We start from the raw sequence: 17,289 nt of genomic DNA, 5'->3' as shown, positions 1-17,289 counted from the left end.
ATCTTTTTGTCTCCCCCTCCTGATCGCTGCTTGTGTAATACCAAGGATAGAGTCCAGAGTGCTCTGCCCCCTGAGCCACATCCCCAGAGCTGCAGCCCTTGTTTTTAAAGAAAATTAAAAAAAAAAAAAACTTCTTTCTGGGCCCTCAAATTCCCTTAAAAAATAAAATAAAAATTAATCCGGAATCACAACCAGCCCCTTCTTTCCTCAAGCATACAGACTGCCTTAGTTAGGCTTTCTATCACTGTGATAAAACAAAAAGCAACTTGAGAGGAAAAAGGTTTCCTTCAGCTTATAATCCCATCACTGAGGGAAGTCAGGGCAGGAAGCCTGGAGGCAGGAGCTGAAGCAGAGGCCCTGGAGGAGGATGCTTGCTGGCTTGCTCCTTATGGTTTGCTCAGCCTGCTTTCTTACAGCACCCAGGACGGCCAGCTCAAGGATGATAAACCTTCCAGAGTGAGCTGGATCAGAGCCTCCTCCCCTATCTTCAATGAAAAAAATGTACCACTGGTTTGCCCACAGGCTGATCTGGTGGGGGCATTTTCTCAATTGATGTCCCCCTTCTGAAATGTATCAAGCTGACATAAATCTTATGGCTTCACACAGATATAAAGATTCAATCCCTTTCCCCGAGCTGAATACTACAACAGGGCATGTAACATCATAAGAAAGATTGGACCTTGTCAGGAAAGTCAAGAGCAGCTTCCTTGAAAAAAGATGGCCCCACTGACATCTTTGCAATAAGGAGATGTGGAGAACTCACTGTGGGAGAGAGCAGGAGAGGCAGTCCAAACAGCCAGAGCACGAATCAAGGTTCTAGGGCAGAAGGAATAAGGGACAGCCGGGAGGGAAATGACTCAGATCATGAGGCCTACAGTATGGTGAAGTGTTTCCGCCTGTCCTATGAGGAACATGAGCCTTTGAAAGAATGAAGGAGGTCTTGGCAGATGATCCAGTGAGGAAAAGCCCTAGCTATGCAAGCCTGAGGGTTTAAATTTGAATCCTCAGCACCTATGCAAAAATCTGGACATGTCTGCACTGGCCTGTAATGCTAGGATTGGCAGGAGGGGAAGATCCTGAGAATGCGTTGACCAACTAGTCTACCTAAAGGCTGAGCTTCCAGCTCAGCGAGAGACCATCTCTAGGCAATAAGAATGATACAAGGGGACTCTTAATGTCCTGCACTGGCCTCCATACATGTGGACATGGTTACACACACACACACACACACACACTCATCTCAGTAGGGTAAGAAGGGGAAAGTACATGGGAAAGTATCAGATTCCCATCTCAGCAGAGCCCCTCTAGCTACAGAATAACTAGCATCAGGAGAAGAAGCTGAAATACATGTAGAGGCATTCCTAACAGAGCAGAAATGTAGACTAGAGAGAAAAGCTGAGTCAGAGAGGTGGGCATGGCAAGGGAAGGGACCAAGGGAAGTGGGCGGGTGAGAAACGAAAAGGTATAACAGCCAAGACCAACAGGGCCAGGGAGAAGGAAAAGGAATGAGGGAGAGAGAGGGACTAAAGATGACTGCTGGGGTTCTGACCTGTGAACTAGATGAAGGTGAAGATCCCAGACAGGAAACTCGACATGGGGCCAGCTTGCTGAGGAAGATAATGGGATCTGTTTTGTCGAGTTGGGTTTGAGTGCCTGAAGGCATCTGGAGGGAGATCAGAAGCTGACCTGTGGGTCTGGAGCATACAGAAGAAGTGTAAAAGGAGAGCTAGGCATGTGTCATCCACGCACAGAACCACGGAAGCTGTGGACATGCAGAACTAAGCTCATAACACAGGAAGGCCCAGGATCAACCTTGCAGGCTCAGCACTACATGGTTGTAGAGAGGAGGCGTCTACAAAGAGACAGAGGCACAGAGTAGAGAAAGCAGAGGGAAGGAGATAGACCCAGAGGGAGAAAACCAGCCTGAAAGCCAAGGGAAAAATGGTGATGGGGAGACAGATAGAGAAAGGCCGGAAAAGAGAGATTGCAGTAAAAACAGTGACAATAATCCTGGCTAATCCTTATGGAGCACCAGTTATGAACTGGGCATTTTTTAAAAACCAATGAACAACATGAGATTTTTAAAAATATGTTTATTTATATGAGTACAATGCAGACACACCAAAGAGGACATCAAATGGCATTACAGAAGGTTATGAGTCCCCGGTGGTTGCTGGGAACTGAACTCAGGACCTCTAGAAGAACGGGCAGTGCTCTTAACTGTTGAGCCATCTCTCTAGCCCCCAAATGGGCATTTTAACATATAATTTAGGGTTAAGGGTGTAGCTGGCTTAGCAAACTCAAAACTCTTGAGTTTGTACTGCAAAACAAACAAAAAAGTAAAATATGATTCTATAATGTAGACCCTATATCCTCAGTTTTATAAGTCAGAAAGTTGAGCACAGAGCGTATGTCTTTGTCTGAGGTCAGGCAGCTAGTGAGTGATACAGTTGTGGTGGGCACTCCCCGTGGCCCTGTCATCAGGCACTGCATGAGTAATGTTAGGATAGAATACAGCAATAGGAGTTGGAGATTTTCCCCTCTAGAAATTTTGATTCAGTCAAGGAAATCCTCCATTGGGCCACAGCCAAAGATTAGGGTCAGCGACTATGGACTAGGTATTGTAGTCCTTATTTTTGATAGAATTGTTTAGCTGGTAGGGCAGTATGAACAAGCAGTGTATGTCTGGGCTAGCCTTGGGAAAGGCTGGGCCAATGGCCTCTAGGGCAGAGGTTCTCAAAGGATAATCACTGGGCTGACATCATCACCTGGGAACGTGTTAGAGAGGCAGAGATTCCGATTCCAGAGCAGAAGCAGTGTGGACTGCAAGGACCCTGTTCCCAGGAGCCTCCAAGTGATTCTCGGGCCAAGGTTTGTTCTTGGAGGAATCATTTTTCTGTCCTTTAAATTAAGTTTTAGTGTACAAAATAATAGGCGTCAAGAAGGGGTTTGCATACACATATATCACTGGATTTTACTAATATTTGGCCCATTGTCTCATCTCTTGTTAGTCCTTTTCCTTCCCCAAATGGTTACACACACACACACACACACACATACACACACACACACACACACACACACACACACGATTCACATATACTGAGTGAAATCTAGATTCTAATATTAGCAAAAACTTAACATTTGACTTTTTCCCCAAAACGGCTGTTTTAGTTTTATTTCTGTTGTTATGATAAAATTTCCCAACAAACAGCAACATAGGGAAGGAAGAGGCTCATTTGGCTTATGACTCCATGTTACCATCCATCACAGCAGCGAATTTACAGTGGCAGGAGTGTGAAGCCGATTGCGGTGTCCACACTCATGAGCAGAGAGAGATGAGTGTGTGTGTGTATCTGTGTATGTGTATCCGTGTATGTGTGCACACATGTGAGTATGTATGTGTGAGTGTGTGTGTTCATGTGCATGTGAGTGTGTGTATCTGTGTATGTGTGTGCACACCTGTGAGTGTGTGTGTGTGTGTGTGTGTGTATGGTCTGAGCACTGTTTGTCTTAAAGACTCAGAAAAGGGAAGGACTGCTTATGAGCATTCAGCCAGGCAGTAGGAGCTTCTGAAGACAAATCGATGCCCTGGGCGGGGTCAGGGGACAAGGGAGGCTTAACGTGTGAGGCAAATAGAAGAGATGTTCTACCTTGGGCCCTCTGTGAATGCCACTAAATGGACCTGAGGTAGAGGTTAGTATGTGCTTTCAGCCAAGGAGATGCTAGTAGTGAAGTAGACATGCTTCATGACTGAAGAGCTATTTAGGTTTGTTTTGCCCTCTCTTAGGAGGAAGTGATGTCCTCTAGGAAGCTTCTTTAGAATACATTTCTATGTTAGGAGTGTATATGGGAGCCGAGCTAAGGATTTTAGTTCAGGTGGTAGACTGATCCCCAGCATAGCATACAGCAGGCATGGCAGTATGGGGGGGGGGGTCAAAGTTCAAGATCATTCTTGGCTTCATAGCAAATTCTAGGCCAACCTGGGCTACATGAGAGGGAGAGGAAAGGGAGGTGGACAAGATACCTTCTGTCTCTCTGGCCTCTCAGACCTCTATTAACTAGCCTCCCTCTGAGCTGGTCTTTTACTGCTCCTATGCAGTTCACTCTGTTCCCCGGCTCTTTCTAGATGCCTCCCCAGCTCCCTAATCCAGACAGCATCCTGTACCTTCACCTTGCTCAGTTCCCTTTGTGTTTCCCCACTCTGCCCATTCGAAACTCTCCCCTTGACTGTAGACCACCAGACAGCACAGCCAATCCCTTCCCGCACCTTCCCCAGACAGCACAGCCTAGCCCTTCCTGCACCTTCCCCAGTTCTCGGTACAACACGCCCCGTGTGATCTCCTTAGGAAATGATGGGCTATGTACAGTGCGTTCAGGCTCCTTTCTCCTCAAGTCACCGTGGAGGCGGATGACGGGCTCTCCTCAGTGGTAGAAACCCTAGAACAATGGTGGTTCTCAACCTGAGGGTCTTGACCCCCTTGGCAAATGTCTGTCTCCCAAAATATTTTCATTATGATTCATAACAGTAGCAAAATTAAAGGCATGCAGTAGTAACAAAAATAATGTTATGGTTGGGGGTGTTATGGTTGGGGGTCACCACAACATGAAGAACTGAGTTAAAGAGTCGCAGCATTAGGAAGGTTGAGAATTACTGCCCAAGAGGGGACATTGTTCAGAGCCTCAAGGGAATCAGCCATGGCAACCATGACTCTTTGTTGCTGTTTGTTTTTATAAGATGCCTTACAGGTCATTTCACATTAAAACATTCTGAGATTCCCAGAGCTATCCTAACAAATTGCTACAAGTTTAGTAGCCTCAAATAGTGGGACATATTCTGTCACAGCTGTAAAGGCCAGACGTCTGAGGCTAGTGTTAGTAACCTGGGCCAAATCAGGTTGTCAGTGTCCTAGGCCACTGCCCTCAGAGACTTCCTTCTTCCAGTGAGTCCCAGTGGACCGCACTGATGTGAGTTAAGTAGCATTTTCTTTTCTCCTTCCAGGACCGCCTTTTTTTCGTCATGGAATATGTAAATGGTGGAGACCTCATGTTCCAGATTCAGCGGTCCCGAAAGTTCGATGAGCCTCGTTCTCGATTCTACGCTGCAGAGGTCACATCTGCTCTCATGTTCCTCCACCAACATGGCGTGATCTACAGGTAGCCTCTTCTCTCTTCCCTTTGCTAGACGCAGAAGCAATGACTTCTCCAGATAACTTGAACTACTGCTGGCCCATGCCCAGCTGGTCTCCCAGCAACTGGCCTTAGCTTAGCTGTTTGTTTCAATTTGCATACAGAAGAACGAGGTGGGGTGGGAGCATGAGGGTGTTTATCACTATGAATGTCAATATTTGAAAGGCCCCAGAAGATTTGACCTGCTGTTTGTGTCCATTTTGATTTAATGCTCAAGTATGACATTTAAAGGCTTGGCTCTGTGTGATCTTAAGGTCACCTTCATTGCTTGGTCCCCTCCACCCTCTTCCTCGAACATCAGGGCATTCTCTTAGCTTTTTCCTCCTGTGCCACAAGCTTCCTCCACTTCCTGAGTTTGTTTGGCTTAGTTGTATCCAGTCAGTAGACTCTGGGAAGGGCAAGTCCTGTAGAGGGCTAGAGGTTTACACACCAGGGGTGGGGGCGGGGAGTGGGAACTAGACATTATCCAACAGGAAGTGACTTTTTTCAGATTGTCCAGTTTTTTATTTATTGCTAGTAGTCCAGTCCCTTTCCAACACACACACACACACACACACACAGACACACACACACACATGTTTTCCAGTAAAAGAACAAAACTCTTTACGCAGGCTTTTCTGTGAGGTCAGGAATTCTGGGAGGAAGGCGTAAATATTTATAATTAGCAACAAGGATACTAAAGTCCCTGAAGGTTTTTCCAATAACGTCCATTTCTTTACTTAGTCTTTGCTTTTCCCTTTTTTAAAAATTGCATGGAAGAGGAGCTAGCTTGGCTTAGGTCAAAGTCAGGCTTGCACCGCGACATGTCTGAGCTGCTCTGGGAGCAGCGTCTTGACTTTATATTCTTTGAAAGGTTCTGGTCAAGCCCACCACAGCCTCCCCTCCTATTATCCTCCAGGTTTATAAAGCCAGGGATGTGGAGGGATGGGGTTGAGGGGAGCCAGTGCTTCCCTGTGGACCATACTCTAACCCAGTGATTCTCAAGCCTGAGGCTGTGACCCTTTAATACAGTTCCTCATGTTGTGGTGGACCCGAACCACAAAATTATTTTCATTGCTACTTCACAAATGAAGGGTCTCTAGCCAGCCCAAACATGACAAGCTGGCAGGCCTTGCCCTCTTCAGTTCCCTCTACCTTGCTAAAAACCACTAAATTACATTCCTGAAGCTAGCCACCAAGGTCAATTCCCTTACTTGTCCACTTCCTCCTCCTGAGGCTGACTACCAAGGTCCAGCTATCAAGTATTAAAGTCCAGCAATCAAAGCCCCCTTTGGCTCAGCTAATTAACATGCCCAATTAAAATCAAACTCCTCATCCTAACATGGTTTACCCTTGTACCTTTGTTAACCGCTATTTGCCTATGGGTCACATCTGTCTCTTCTCTATCCAGCAGCTGACCTTTGTTGTCCAGTCCCTTTTCTGGTCTTCACTTTCACCTCCACTCCCAACCTTACCCCAGGACAAACATTCCTTCTCCTCCCTGTTCCTGTCCCCTTCTCCATCCTCCTCTGTCTCCTGACTTTGTCTCTTATTCTCTATCCTTTTTCTCTCTGGGGCAATCAATCTCCTTTGTGCTGAGAACTTGGTTTGGGTGTGTCTTGTGCCGATACTGGTCCCATCAATAACTCTTAATTTTGCTGTTATGAATCCTAATGTAAATATTTGATATGCAAGATATCTGATGTGTGACCCCTGTGAAACAGTTGTTCAACCCCCAAGGGTGTTATAACCCACAGGCTGAGAACTACTACTCTAGCCTGTCCTGTGGGGATCCATATTTGTGTTGCTGTCTGGCCTGTTCCACACAGCCTTGGAGTCTGGGCACAAATCCCTCATCCATGCCGCATGCTCAGGGTCTTGCCTTGCTGTGTTGAAAGTGAGCAAAGTCAACTTTTGAAGTCTGGGTTCTCTTCTAAAGATCATTTGCGGATTGACAGAACTTTTATTCTGGAAACTTTAGAGTTTGTGAGGCTTACTTAGGGCCAGCTGGAGAGAAAAGCTTCCTTCTCAGACTCTCTAACCTCAGAGAGGGACTACAGCCTCGTCTCAAGGGCTAGTGGGCCCACTCAAGGTAAAGCCCTTAGATAAGTGCAAAGGCAAATTTGTGTAGATCTTTAAGAGCTTTATGTTCCTGGTGAACATAATGGTGCATACCTGTAATTCCACTCAGGAGTCTGGGGCAGTAGGATCACATGAGTTTAGGAGATTAAGAACAGCCTATTAGAAACCACATGCCTTTGGTATAATGGTACCCCAGTAAACTTCCTAATGAATTCTTATGACTGTTATCAGGCTTTATTGGGATTAGGCTAAAGTTGTTAGTACACTTATAAAAGGCTGCTATGGCAACACTAAACCTACGTGGTCTCTTGTCTATTAGTTTGGTTTGAATTATTAATACTATCTTGTAGACTCAGGGACGTAGCTTGTAGAGGAATTCTTCTTCTTGTTGTTGTTTTTTTTTTCGAGACGGGGTTTCTCTGTGTAGCCCTGGCTGTCCTGGAACTCACTCTGTAGACCAGGCTGGCCTCGAACTCAGAAATCCGCCTGCCTTTGCCTCCCAAGTGCTGGGATTAAAGGTGTGCACCACCACCGCCCGGCTTGTATAGGAATTCTTAAAGCTGAAGTTGTATTTGACTGTGTAACCTATGAGCAAAATATATCTATCTGAGATTGTAGTCAGTGGGTCCCAAAGCCTAGCCGCATTAAGAGTTTATGGAGGGTGCCTGGCATCACAAATGACTGACACTTCCAGTGCTGCCTTCTTCACACTGCCAGTCTTGGCAAAAACAGGCTTGTATTTTATTTTACAACAACTTCTGCCTAATTCCGCAGGATTGCAAGTAACTTTTTAAGCGTTGTGATTACTTATTAGTAATAACAGGGCTGATGGAAGTTTACTAGATCACTGGTTATAACTTGGGACAAAAACTGCTACATTGACTTTCATCTCGCCCAGAGTGCTCGAGGCTGGTATGTTCAGTGGATCAGGAATACAGTTGTCTTTGTGAATTCCTACCCATTGCCTGTCTCAGTGAATGTGGAAATGGCCGCCTGGGTTTTCCCATTTCAGGATAGCCACTGGGAAGCACCTATATTGGCTGAAAATTGAGAATGCGAACATTCCGTTCATTAGTCTGATCAAGCTATTAATGAATATTTAGACTGTAGCTCAAAATATGAAACATTTTTGTTCAATCCATATTTGTCTTGCACATTATAAATATATTTTTATTTTTAGTAATGTAGGGGGTGGGGAGGGAAATAGGAAAGCAGCTGTGACAACCTCCAATCAGTTTACTTCATTTCAAACCTATTTCCAATCACAAGGAAAGATTTCTTTAAGACACAGTTGTACATTTCACCTGTGGATGTTTCAGTGTCATCCTCAGTATGTCCCTAAATTTACTGGTATTGAAAAGGACAAAACATTATACTGGTGAGTTTTTCTACTAATTATTTTTTAAAGTGTTATTTTCCCAACACAAAAGAGCTTTTTTTCTCAGTATAACAAAAATTCAAATCTTAGTGTGTATTCAGTAGCAAATAGACAAATTTTTATTTTTTATTTCCACTTGAAGAGTTACATTTCGTATAAAGTTTACAAATAAAGGTTTTTATTTTGATTTTTTTCAGTATAAAAAGTTGCCTTGATGGCATATTATGATGTAATGCTAATTGCTTGTAGCATAGTTGATTGTCAGTATTGAATCCTAACCTCTAGCTGCCATCTTGTAGATATGGACAAATGTCACCAAGCATGTGTTTCAACATTTTGTTGCATCGTTCACTGCAACTAATAAGCCAAGGAATCGACATATATTAGGTGCCTGTACTGTTTCTAAAAACCACAAACCAAGAATGATAAATTATCAATATAGTTTAGTATTTGCTAATTTTACTACACTCTTTTGTTATGTATATGTAGGGAAGTCATAGGGATTATAAATTCAACTTGAGTAAAGTTTAAAACCACATATTTTATAATAAAGGGCCTTTAACTTAAGGTGGTCAAAGCACTGATATTATATATTTGCTGTAAAGAGAATTATAAGAGTTTTATTTTTCTGATACTAAAAGTTACTTAATAAAGACTTGTTTCCATTAAAAAAGAAAGAAAGAAAGAAACCCCATGCCTTTGCCACAAAGCATGTTGTCCTCTCAGTAGTGACATCATATTATTGTCTTCTTCGTGTTATGTTGTGTCATTTGGTGGGCAGGGGAGGAAGCATACAGAATGTATCTCCCTAGAGCCACCTTCAGTTCTGCAGGCTGCAGGCCAATGGTGCTGTCTCTCCCTCCTTCCTCAGAGCACACTGTTCTGAGCCATCAAGGTGGAGAGCTGTCTCCACAATATTCTGATTTACTAGTTCCTGCCTTCCTACCCTGTCCCACAAAGGCTTTGGTCTAGAAACCTGACTGGGGATAGCAAGGGACTGAGGAAAGCACAGATTCCTGTACTGAGAAGCTGGTGCTGGGTGGGCTGTGTGGGCTCTGACATAGCTGCATCAGCTACTCTACTGAGCTCCTCCAGAACCTGCTAGCTGGTCTTGGTAGAAAGTGTCTGCGGGTGAGCAGTCTCAGGCTGAAGACATCCTGGAGGAGAAACTTACAGTGGCTAGTTTTGTGCACACTGGTCAGTTGTTTGTGAACAGTGATCATTCACTGAGGAAGACTTTGCCCAATTCCTTGCTATGGCTGTGTCTGTGTCAACAGTACACACTCGGGACTTCCTTCCATCCTTTAAATTCAATCAGGGCATCCTTGGCTCCCCATACCTTCCTCAGTTAATTTCAGGGGCCTCTAGCCATTTCTCCTGTCTGAATGTTTCATGTGCTCACAGGACCTTGGTTGTCCTTGAACTTTCAACCTTATCATCATTTCCCTTAACCATGTATCCTGCCCTCTAGGTAATTCAGATTATACCCATTCCATCCCCCAATGAATCGTCTTCATCAGAGGCTCCTATCAGGCATGAATGCTAGCTGCCTTATGGTACCTACCAGGTTAACATATGCATGAGTTGGATGGTATTGGATGAGGCGAGAGTGCCATGGGTTGACGTTCGCTGAAGCAGCATGATGGGGGCATAGCTAGTCACTCTTCTGTTATATGTGAACAATTTGTCATAATCAAAAACAAATGTGAATTCTAGGTAATGCTCCAAGGGTTCCAGATGGATGGGGTTTAGGAACCTGTGTGTTTCTGAACCTGTTCCCAGCTAACTTGATATTTTCTTCACTGTTGTATTTTTGTGGAGAGACACCATGCCAGTGGAACTCTTATAACAGAAGAGCATTCAGTTGGGGGGCTGGCTTGCCGTTTCAGAGGCTTAGTCCATCAACATCGGGTTTGCAGAGCATGGTAGCACACATGGTGTTAGAGCCACAGCTAAGAGCTTTACATCCTGCTAATGGCAGTTGGGAAGGAAGAAAGGCAGGCAGTGTGTGAGTAGGCCTGGAGTAGGTGTTTGAAACCTGAGAGCTTACTTCCAGCGATACTCCTCCTCCAGAAAAGACACACCTACTCAAACAATACCACACCTCCTAACCCTTCAAAGCACCCCACCAACTGCCTGCAAATACACGAGCCTGTGGACTCATTCAAACCAATGCATTTGGGAACTACAACTCTAGAGCAACTTCCTTCTGTCTCCAGGATATTGACCTGTACTCCAGCTCTGCACAGTCGTCCCTTCCTTCCGGCCTGCTATGGCATTATGCTTCTCCTAAACAAGATAGGATCTCTATGTCATGTGTTTGGCCAAGCCCTTTGTTAACATGACCCCCCTTTTCTTAGATGCGTCTTCTCTCCGTGAGCGCTGCTCACAAGAGTGCTTATGGGGGGAGGGGAGTGGCATAGACCAGCACTCCTCTCATTGGTGCTATTCAATCCATGCTTGTTGTTCTAGTATGTTCTGTTCTAGAACTGTCCTGTCTGGGACTTGCTTCTTCATAAGGCTGCACTTCCCGAAAGTCTCTGTTTGAAGCATTCCTAACATGCATTTTTTTTTTTAAATCTGAAGGGCACTTTATTACTTTCTGTTTTAGATCACAGATTCAGGAGAACCATGAGATCTGTGTGTCCCATGTCGCCTTCATCCCAAGCTGCCATCGGAAGGGCCATCAAGGGTCTAGATCTGAGGCTGACACAGAGAGGCTGTGCATGTGTGTCCTTGCCTTGCTTCTCCTGCCTATTCTCATGCGGGGCAGCTATTACCTTCTGTCTGATGTAACAGGAGCTGTAGGGATCAGAAGTCTGTGTGGCAGATAGGCAAGGCCAGGTTGTATGGACTTCGCTGTTAAAGTTAAGATTTGGATTTTTATCTTTCCCACTGGAATTTTTACATATACTATTTTGCAGCTTATTGGTCAGTGTTGTATTAATAAGGAAGAGAAGAGGTCATTTATCTAGCCAGTGGCTCACACTTAAAGCCCAAGATGAGAGGCACAGGCACATTTTCCTCTAGTCCCTCCTAAACTTGGGCTCTCTACCCAAGGTGGGTACAGGGGTTGTTTATGTCCATGGATGGCTGTTTTATGGCACTTTTTGGTGCTATAGAAGAACACATTCAAGCATGGTTTTCACTCATCCTAACTGTAGCTGTTAAAAGTCTTTCCCCAAGAAACTGGGAATCTAGCTCCGAAGTTAAAATACAAGTGTGAGTACACTTAGGCACATGTACCTATGCATGTGCCAACAGACCAGTATTTCAGAATTATCTAGTGATATGGTATAGGTCTTTTTGATTGGTTGTGCAAGACATTGATAGATCTTTTCAGTTGAGAAAATAAAACCCTTCCATTCTGAAAGGCACAGTGATATTGCAAAGGATTCCTTCCCTTACGTTATCTTTCTCTAAAATTAACTTTTGAGTGGGGACTAGTCAAGTTGGGTTCACTATAGACTAGTCAGGATGACTGCTTGGTTGGGAAAATTCTATGAATATTTTTTTAGACCCTCACTCCTAGAGTGATTCTATTGCCCTGAGAAGACTCTTGTCCCTACAGGGAAATGTAACTATACAATGCACATCTTATTATGGCTTCTCAAATGGCTTTGGAACTGAGAGATGCATCTAGCTCTATCAGAGCCAAGTGAAGGGAGAGGGCTGGAAGACCACCCTCAAGTCTCTGTGTACTCCTCTCATCTTCACTGTTGTGGTACCCACCCTCCAGGTCTGACAACACTCTGCTTCCCTTCTCCAGAAAATACATCTCTGGTGCAGGTGAAGGGATGCTGCAAGGGGTCCTGGCCATCTTGGCTTATCATTGTGTCTCAATGAATGTTCATGGTCTCCATATCTCCATCTCTCTAGAAACAACTTACTGTTTGTTCCTAAACTCTGGAGGAGGGTGATATTTTGCAGGATTTTCTTGATTTCACTCATTGCTAGTTCAGGACTCAGCTTTCTTTGGACAGATAAATCCATTCTCACACATCCATGTGTGCCACCCTTCCAAAATTATATGTCCGTTGCCTCTTCTCTTGTTTTCTCCATCTTTGTGTAGAGTTTGGGGAAAGAGAGAAAAAAACAGTAATAGCTATTCTACCTACCGCCTTTATCCAGAAGTCTCTAACTACGACAACAACAATAACCACAGCAGCACCATAGACTCACTGAGGTTGCTATGGTTACTCGCCACAATATTTATGATGTTTCCTAAGACAGTGGTCTTACCAGAGCCCATCACCTCCAGTGCCACTGTCAGGTCGCCCTGTCCCTGCTGCTGCCTGTCTCAGTTTCACATGGGAAGCAGATTTTATTTTGGAGGTGACACTGAGCTTGGGGTCAAAGAACTTGGCCTGAAGGCTGGGTCAGCCTCTTCTTTGTTGTGTCTCCTTAGTTGGAATAATCAGACTGTTTGAAATGTTTTTTTCTTTTTTTCATCATGCCATGGGAATTAGAACATAAACCTCTTTGGACTGTTTTGAAAATTACATGATGAAAACATCCGAAGAAATGCTGTGTGCAGTCCCTGACACCTGGAAGATTCTGTAAATACTGGCTGGATAGAGGAGAATATTGGATTTTGGAGTCAGAGAATGTATGGGACAAGCCCTCCACCCATCCAAATTCAATGCTGGAGTTTTAATCTCCAACACATCAGAATATGACTGACTTTCAGAATATGACTCTATTTGAAAATAGTCTTTTAAAAGAGGTAATCATAGTTAGGTCTGGGTGGACGTGAGTGCAAGACAACTGTTATCCTTAGTAAAGGACCTTGAGAAGACACTGAAGAAGATGGTCCTCTTCAAGCCAAGGAGAACGTTCTCAGAACAAACGAACCTGCTGGCATCTTGACCTTGACTATTTAAAAGTCACAACTCAGAGAAGTCTACTCCTGCCCTTTAAGTTATCCAGTCTGTGGCAGCTCTCAGAAACTAATACAAAAGACCTGTGTTCAAGCACCTAAATCGCCACACAGGTTTAGCCTCGTCTCTGAGCCACAGTCTTGCAGGTCAGATGGTACTAAAGGCAGATGGTTTGCATATGGTGGCAAGACTTGTGTGCTTGGCTTGGCTTGGCTAATAGACTAGTTGGCAGAAACGTGCCTGTGAAGCTGGGTTTGGGGCTCAGCCAATGAACCGTCTGTGATAAAGGCTATGTTACAAGCCCCTGTTTGGATAAATGGGCTGCTAGTCACGTGGACTCTGTTGTGCAAGTTAAATGTTCATTCAAGCACAACCTCTAACTCAGCACCAGACAGTATTTGAGAAAGGAGTATATTATTATTACTACTACTACTATTGTTATTATTACAATTATCCATTCCTGTTAGCCTGGTGGTTCTCATCCTTCCTAATGCTGTGTCCCTTCAATACAGTTCCTCATCTTGTGGTGATCTCCCCAACCACAAAATTATTTTTTTTGTTACTTCATAACTGTAATTTTGCTACTGTTAATTTACTGTAGTGTAAGCATCTGATATGCAAAATGTCTTATATGCGACTCCTGTCAAAAGGTCATTTGACCCCCAAAGCAAAGTAGGAAAAATACAGTCACTACTTATACCTACAGAGGCAGACCTCCAGCATCGCTGCAGATACTAAAATCCAGAGATACTCAAGCATCTGATGCAAAATGGAGTCTGTTGATAAATACCTTACGTATTTACTCTATAAACTGTCCTCTCTCGATTCCTTATACTTCCGAAAACTGTGCAGGGGCTTTATAAACAGTCGTCCTATTGTACTCTTTAGGGAACAGATGCAATTTTTAAAACTTATTTTGCCTTTGAGGTTGGGTAATTCCACAGATGTAGAACTCATGCTGATCCCTGGTCAGTGAACTGGAACAGCCCAAAACATCTGCTAATCAGGAAAGCCTCAGAGTCTTCATTAGCATCTCAGTTTCTCTGTTGGGTGATTTTTGCCACAACTGCGCACCATCCCTGAGCCCCTCAGTAATGTGCATTTTAGCCATGAGATTCTTCTGTCTCTCTGCCATGCTGACAACTGAATAATGCACCCCTCGGTAAACCATGCTAAATATTATCTCATCATCTTGAGATGGAGCTGTCATTAGGGGTCCAGATTTATTTTAGGATGAAGGCTTTCTTTTTCTTTTTCTTTTCTTTTTTTTTTTGTCCCAAACTTATTTCCATCGGTGTTTTCTGCTGGTAATAGCATGGGACAAAGTCACTGTGACATGATGAAAAGGATGGGGTGGAGGGAGCACAGACAGTGGTTGGAATCAAAGCCATATTTACATTCCTCTGAGGAAACCATGATGCTGCTGGCCCGGTCAAAAGTAGGATTATGAATTCTGTTGACATCGGAGATTCAGAACAAACAAGAAGTTTAGAACTAGAGGGAAATTCCTGATGAAGTTTGAGCTAGTGATATGTGTCCAGTGACTCAGTGATCACTTACACTTATTCTAGATCTGGTACCTAACACAGAACAGGGAACCCAGTGTCAGAGTTAAAAGCACTACTCACACTCCACACGCTAAATCTTTAACCCATGGTTTCTCTGTATGTGGAATCAGGGTGATAACTCCTCCAGAGATACTGTGAGGATCACATGAGTTAATACGTGTGAAATGTTATGGTCCTGCCTGGTACAGAGCACACATTCACGTTAGTGGCTGAGTGTACAGTTAGTAAAATTCTCTGTAGAAGTGGCCTGCCAGTTGGCCTACTTATAAAAAACATCCCATCCAGTTCAGAATCTTCCAACCAAAGGCATCTTTGAGATGCTGAGGTGTCAGACCTTTCCTATAAAAAGGAATTAGATATCTGGATATTTATGAGCACACAGTGCTCTATAGAAGCAGGTATCTTGGAAGGAGTGTTACTGCAGTGGATTCAAGCAGAGACTAGATTGTCCAAGTCTGAGTCATAGGAGTTTGTTTCTTTAAGGCACTTGGCTAATGATTGAGCTCCTAAGAATGGGAATTGTTTCAGCAAACAATCGGCTGCTTTGCCATGGTGGGCAAGTTTTGTGTGAAAGTCTGAGGCTGGCTCAGTGGCCCTCCCCATTGGCTGTGTTTGTTTTGAGGTGACTCGGGTCACAGGAGGAGTAGAGAAGGTAAGAGTATAGACATCACAGTGAGCAGAGACCCTATGGACCACATTTAGTTGGCTTTGCTTTTTTTATGATCCTGTGCTAACAGGCTAAATGACCAAGGCTGTTTGTATCCTCTGTTCACCCCTTGCCTCTGAGTCTCTTTTACGGTCTCTGCCCAGTTGTTATTTTTAAAGCAAGAAACTGGGACATTTGGTTGCTGAGAAGCACATAAGGACTGTGCTGTCTCTAGAAAATGTCTGGAAGTTCTTGGGCCTCTTACCCAGTAACATCCACAGCCTTGGGCTCTTGGTGGCTTCATAACCAGGAAATATGGTCACTGGGACTTGCACATAGATCACTTTCTGTCTCACAAGATGGTCACCATATATCTTCCTAGCTACCTCTCTCAATGACCTTCTCTCTGAGTCACCTCTTAAGCCTAACAAGTGTGTCTTTGGACTGACCTCAGACACATCCAGGTACTTACTCCATCCTGAACAGTAGCAGTTCCCACACAGCCAGTTTACGAACTCAGAGCTTCTGTTTACGAACACAAGAACTTTTCCTAGAATATGGTTGATTTTGATTGGCTAGCTAGCTCCTTCTCATCCTTTAAATGCTAACTCACTTCCCCTGGCCTTCTCTAGAAAATGTGGCCATCCCTTCCTTCTTTCATATTGCATCTGCTGCACTATACGAGAGCAGTTCTCCCTCTGAGTTGTGTCTATTTCTTGGTTGAATGATCCTATAAGTATTTTATGAATTTTAATAAAATGACAGCTTCCCTTAAGGAACTACAATCTCGTAATGCATATATTTAGTTTACAAAACTAAAACAAAGCAAAAAGGGCCTACCCTCAAGAAGACAGGAGGTTGGTGGAGAGAAGTTCACTGGACATACGTAACTACGAGCACAAAAGGTTTGTGGCTTCTTGGTGGACCAGCCTGGACTTTGTTTGGAGTGCACCACCCCATCTTGCATCTCCTTCTGTCTCTTACTGTGTCTACTTGACTAATTGCTTCTGGGTAAAAAACACCAGGGTAGAAACCAGACCAGAGCACTAGTAAAGCTCTATCTCAGCTGGGCAAATTATTAATATTATAGTAATAATAATATTATATATAACATTAATATAAAATATATAATAATAACATAATATTATTATTATCCTTTGCAGAGCACCAGTTTCCCTGCTCATGCATATGATGGCCACGCAGGCTGTTTGGCCTGAGAATGTCTTGAACATAGCCCAAAGGTTGATTATCAACTTAACTTGGTTATCTCTGTGAGGTCCTGGCAAATAATGGTTCCTCTTGGAAGGGTTTAGAGTCCACAGCCCATGATTCCCAACGGTTCCTTAGAACACGTCACTTCATTGTCAGGTGACGCTAGTGTTGGATCCCCTCCTGCCCACACACACCCTCCAATTTGTTCACAATGCTCCCTTAATAACAAAATGAATAGTTTGCCGAGGCTCTGATGTAGCCAACTTAAGTATTTACTTCTGTGGTAAGTGAGCACACTATCTTGAAGGGATACAACTGGTTTGTATGTAGGGACATCTAGTCAAGGGCAGAGAT

General features: G+C 43.9%; 1 protein-coding gene across 1 annotated transcript in view; it reads left to right on the top strand.

Annotated features, from left to right (window-relative positions):
* Prkce (protein kinase C epsilon) overlaps positions 1–17,289 on the top strand; it is a 481,124-nt gene that overhangs the window by 385,400 nt on the left and 78,435 nt on the right. The window contains exon 12 of the mRNA XM_028765100.1: positions 5,003–5,157. Coding sequence (XP_028620933.1) covers positions 5,003–5,157 — 155 coding nt within the window. The remainder of the gene's footprint in view (positions 1–5,002; positions 5,158–17,289) is intronic.

Source organism: Grammomys surdaster, unplaced genomic scaffold (genome assembly GCF_004785775.1).
Source record: "Grammomys surdaster isolate TR1022 unplaced genomic scaffold, NIH_TR_1.0 149, whole genome shotgun sequence".
NCBI lineage: Eukaryota > Metazoa > Chordata > Mammalia > Rodentia > Muridae > Grammomys > Grammomys surdaster.
Note: the sequence above shows the minus strand (reverse complement) of the source record. Positions and strands in the feature narration are given on the sequence as shown.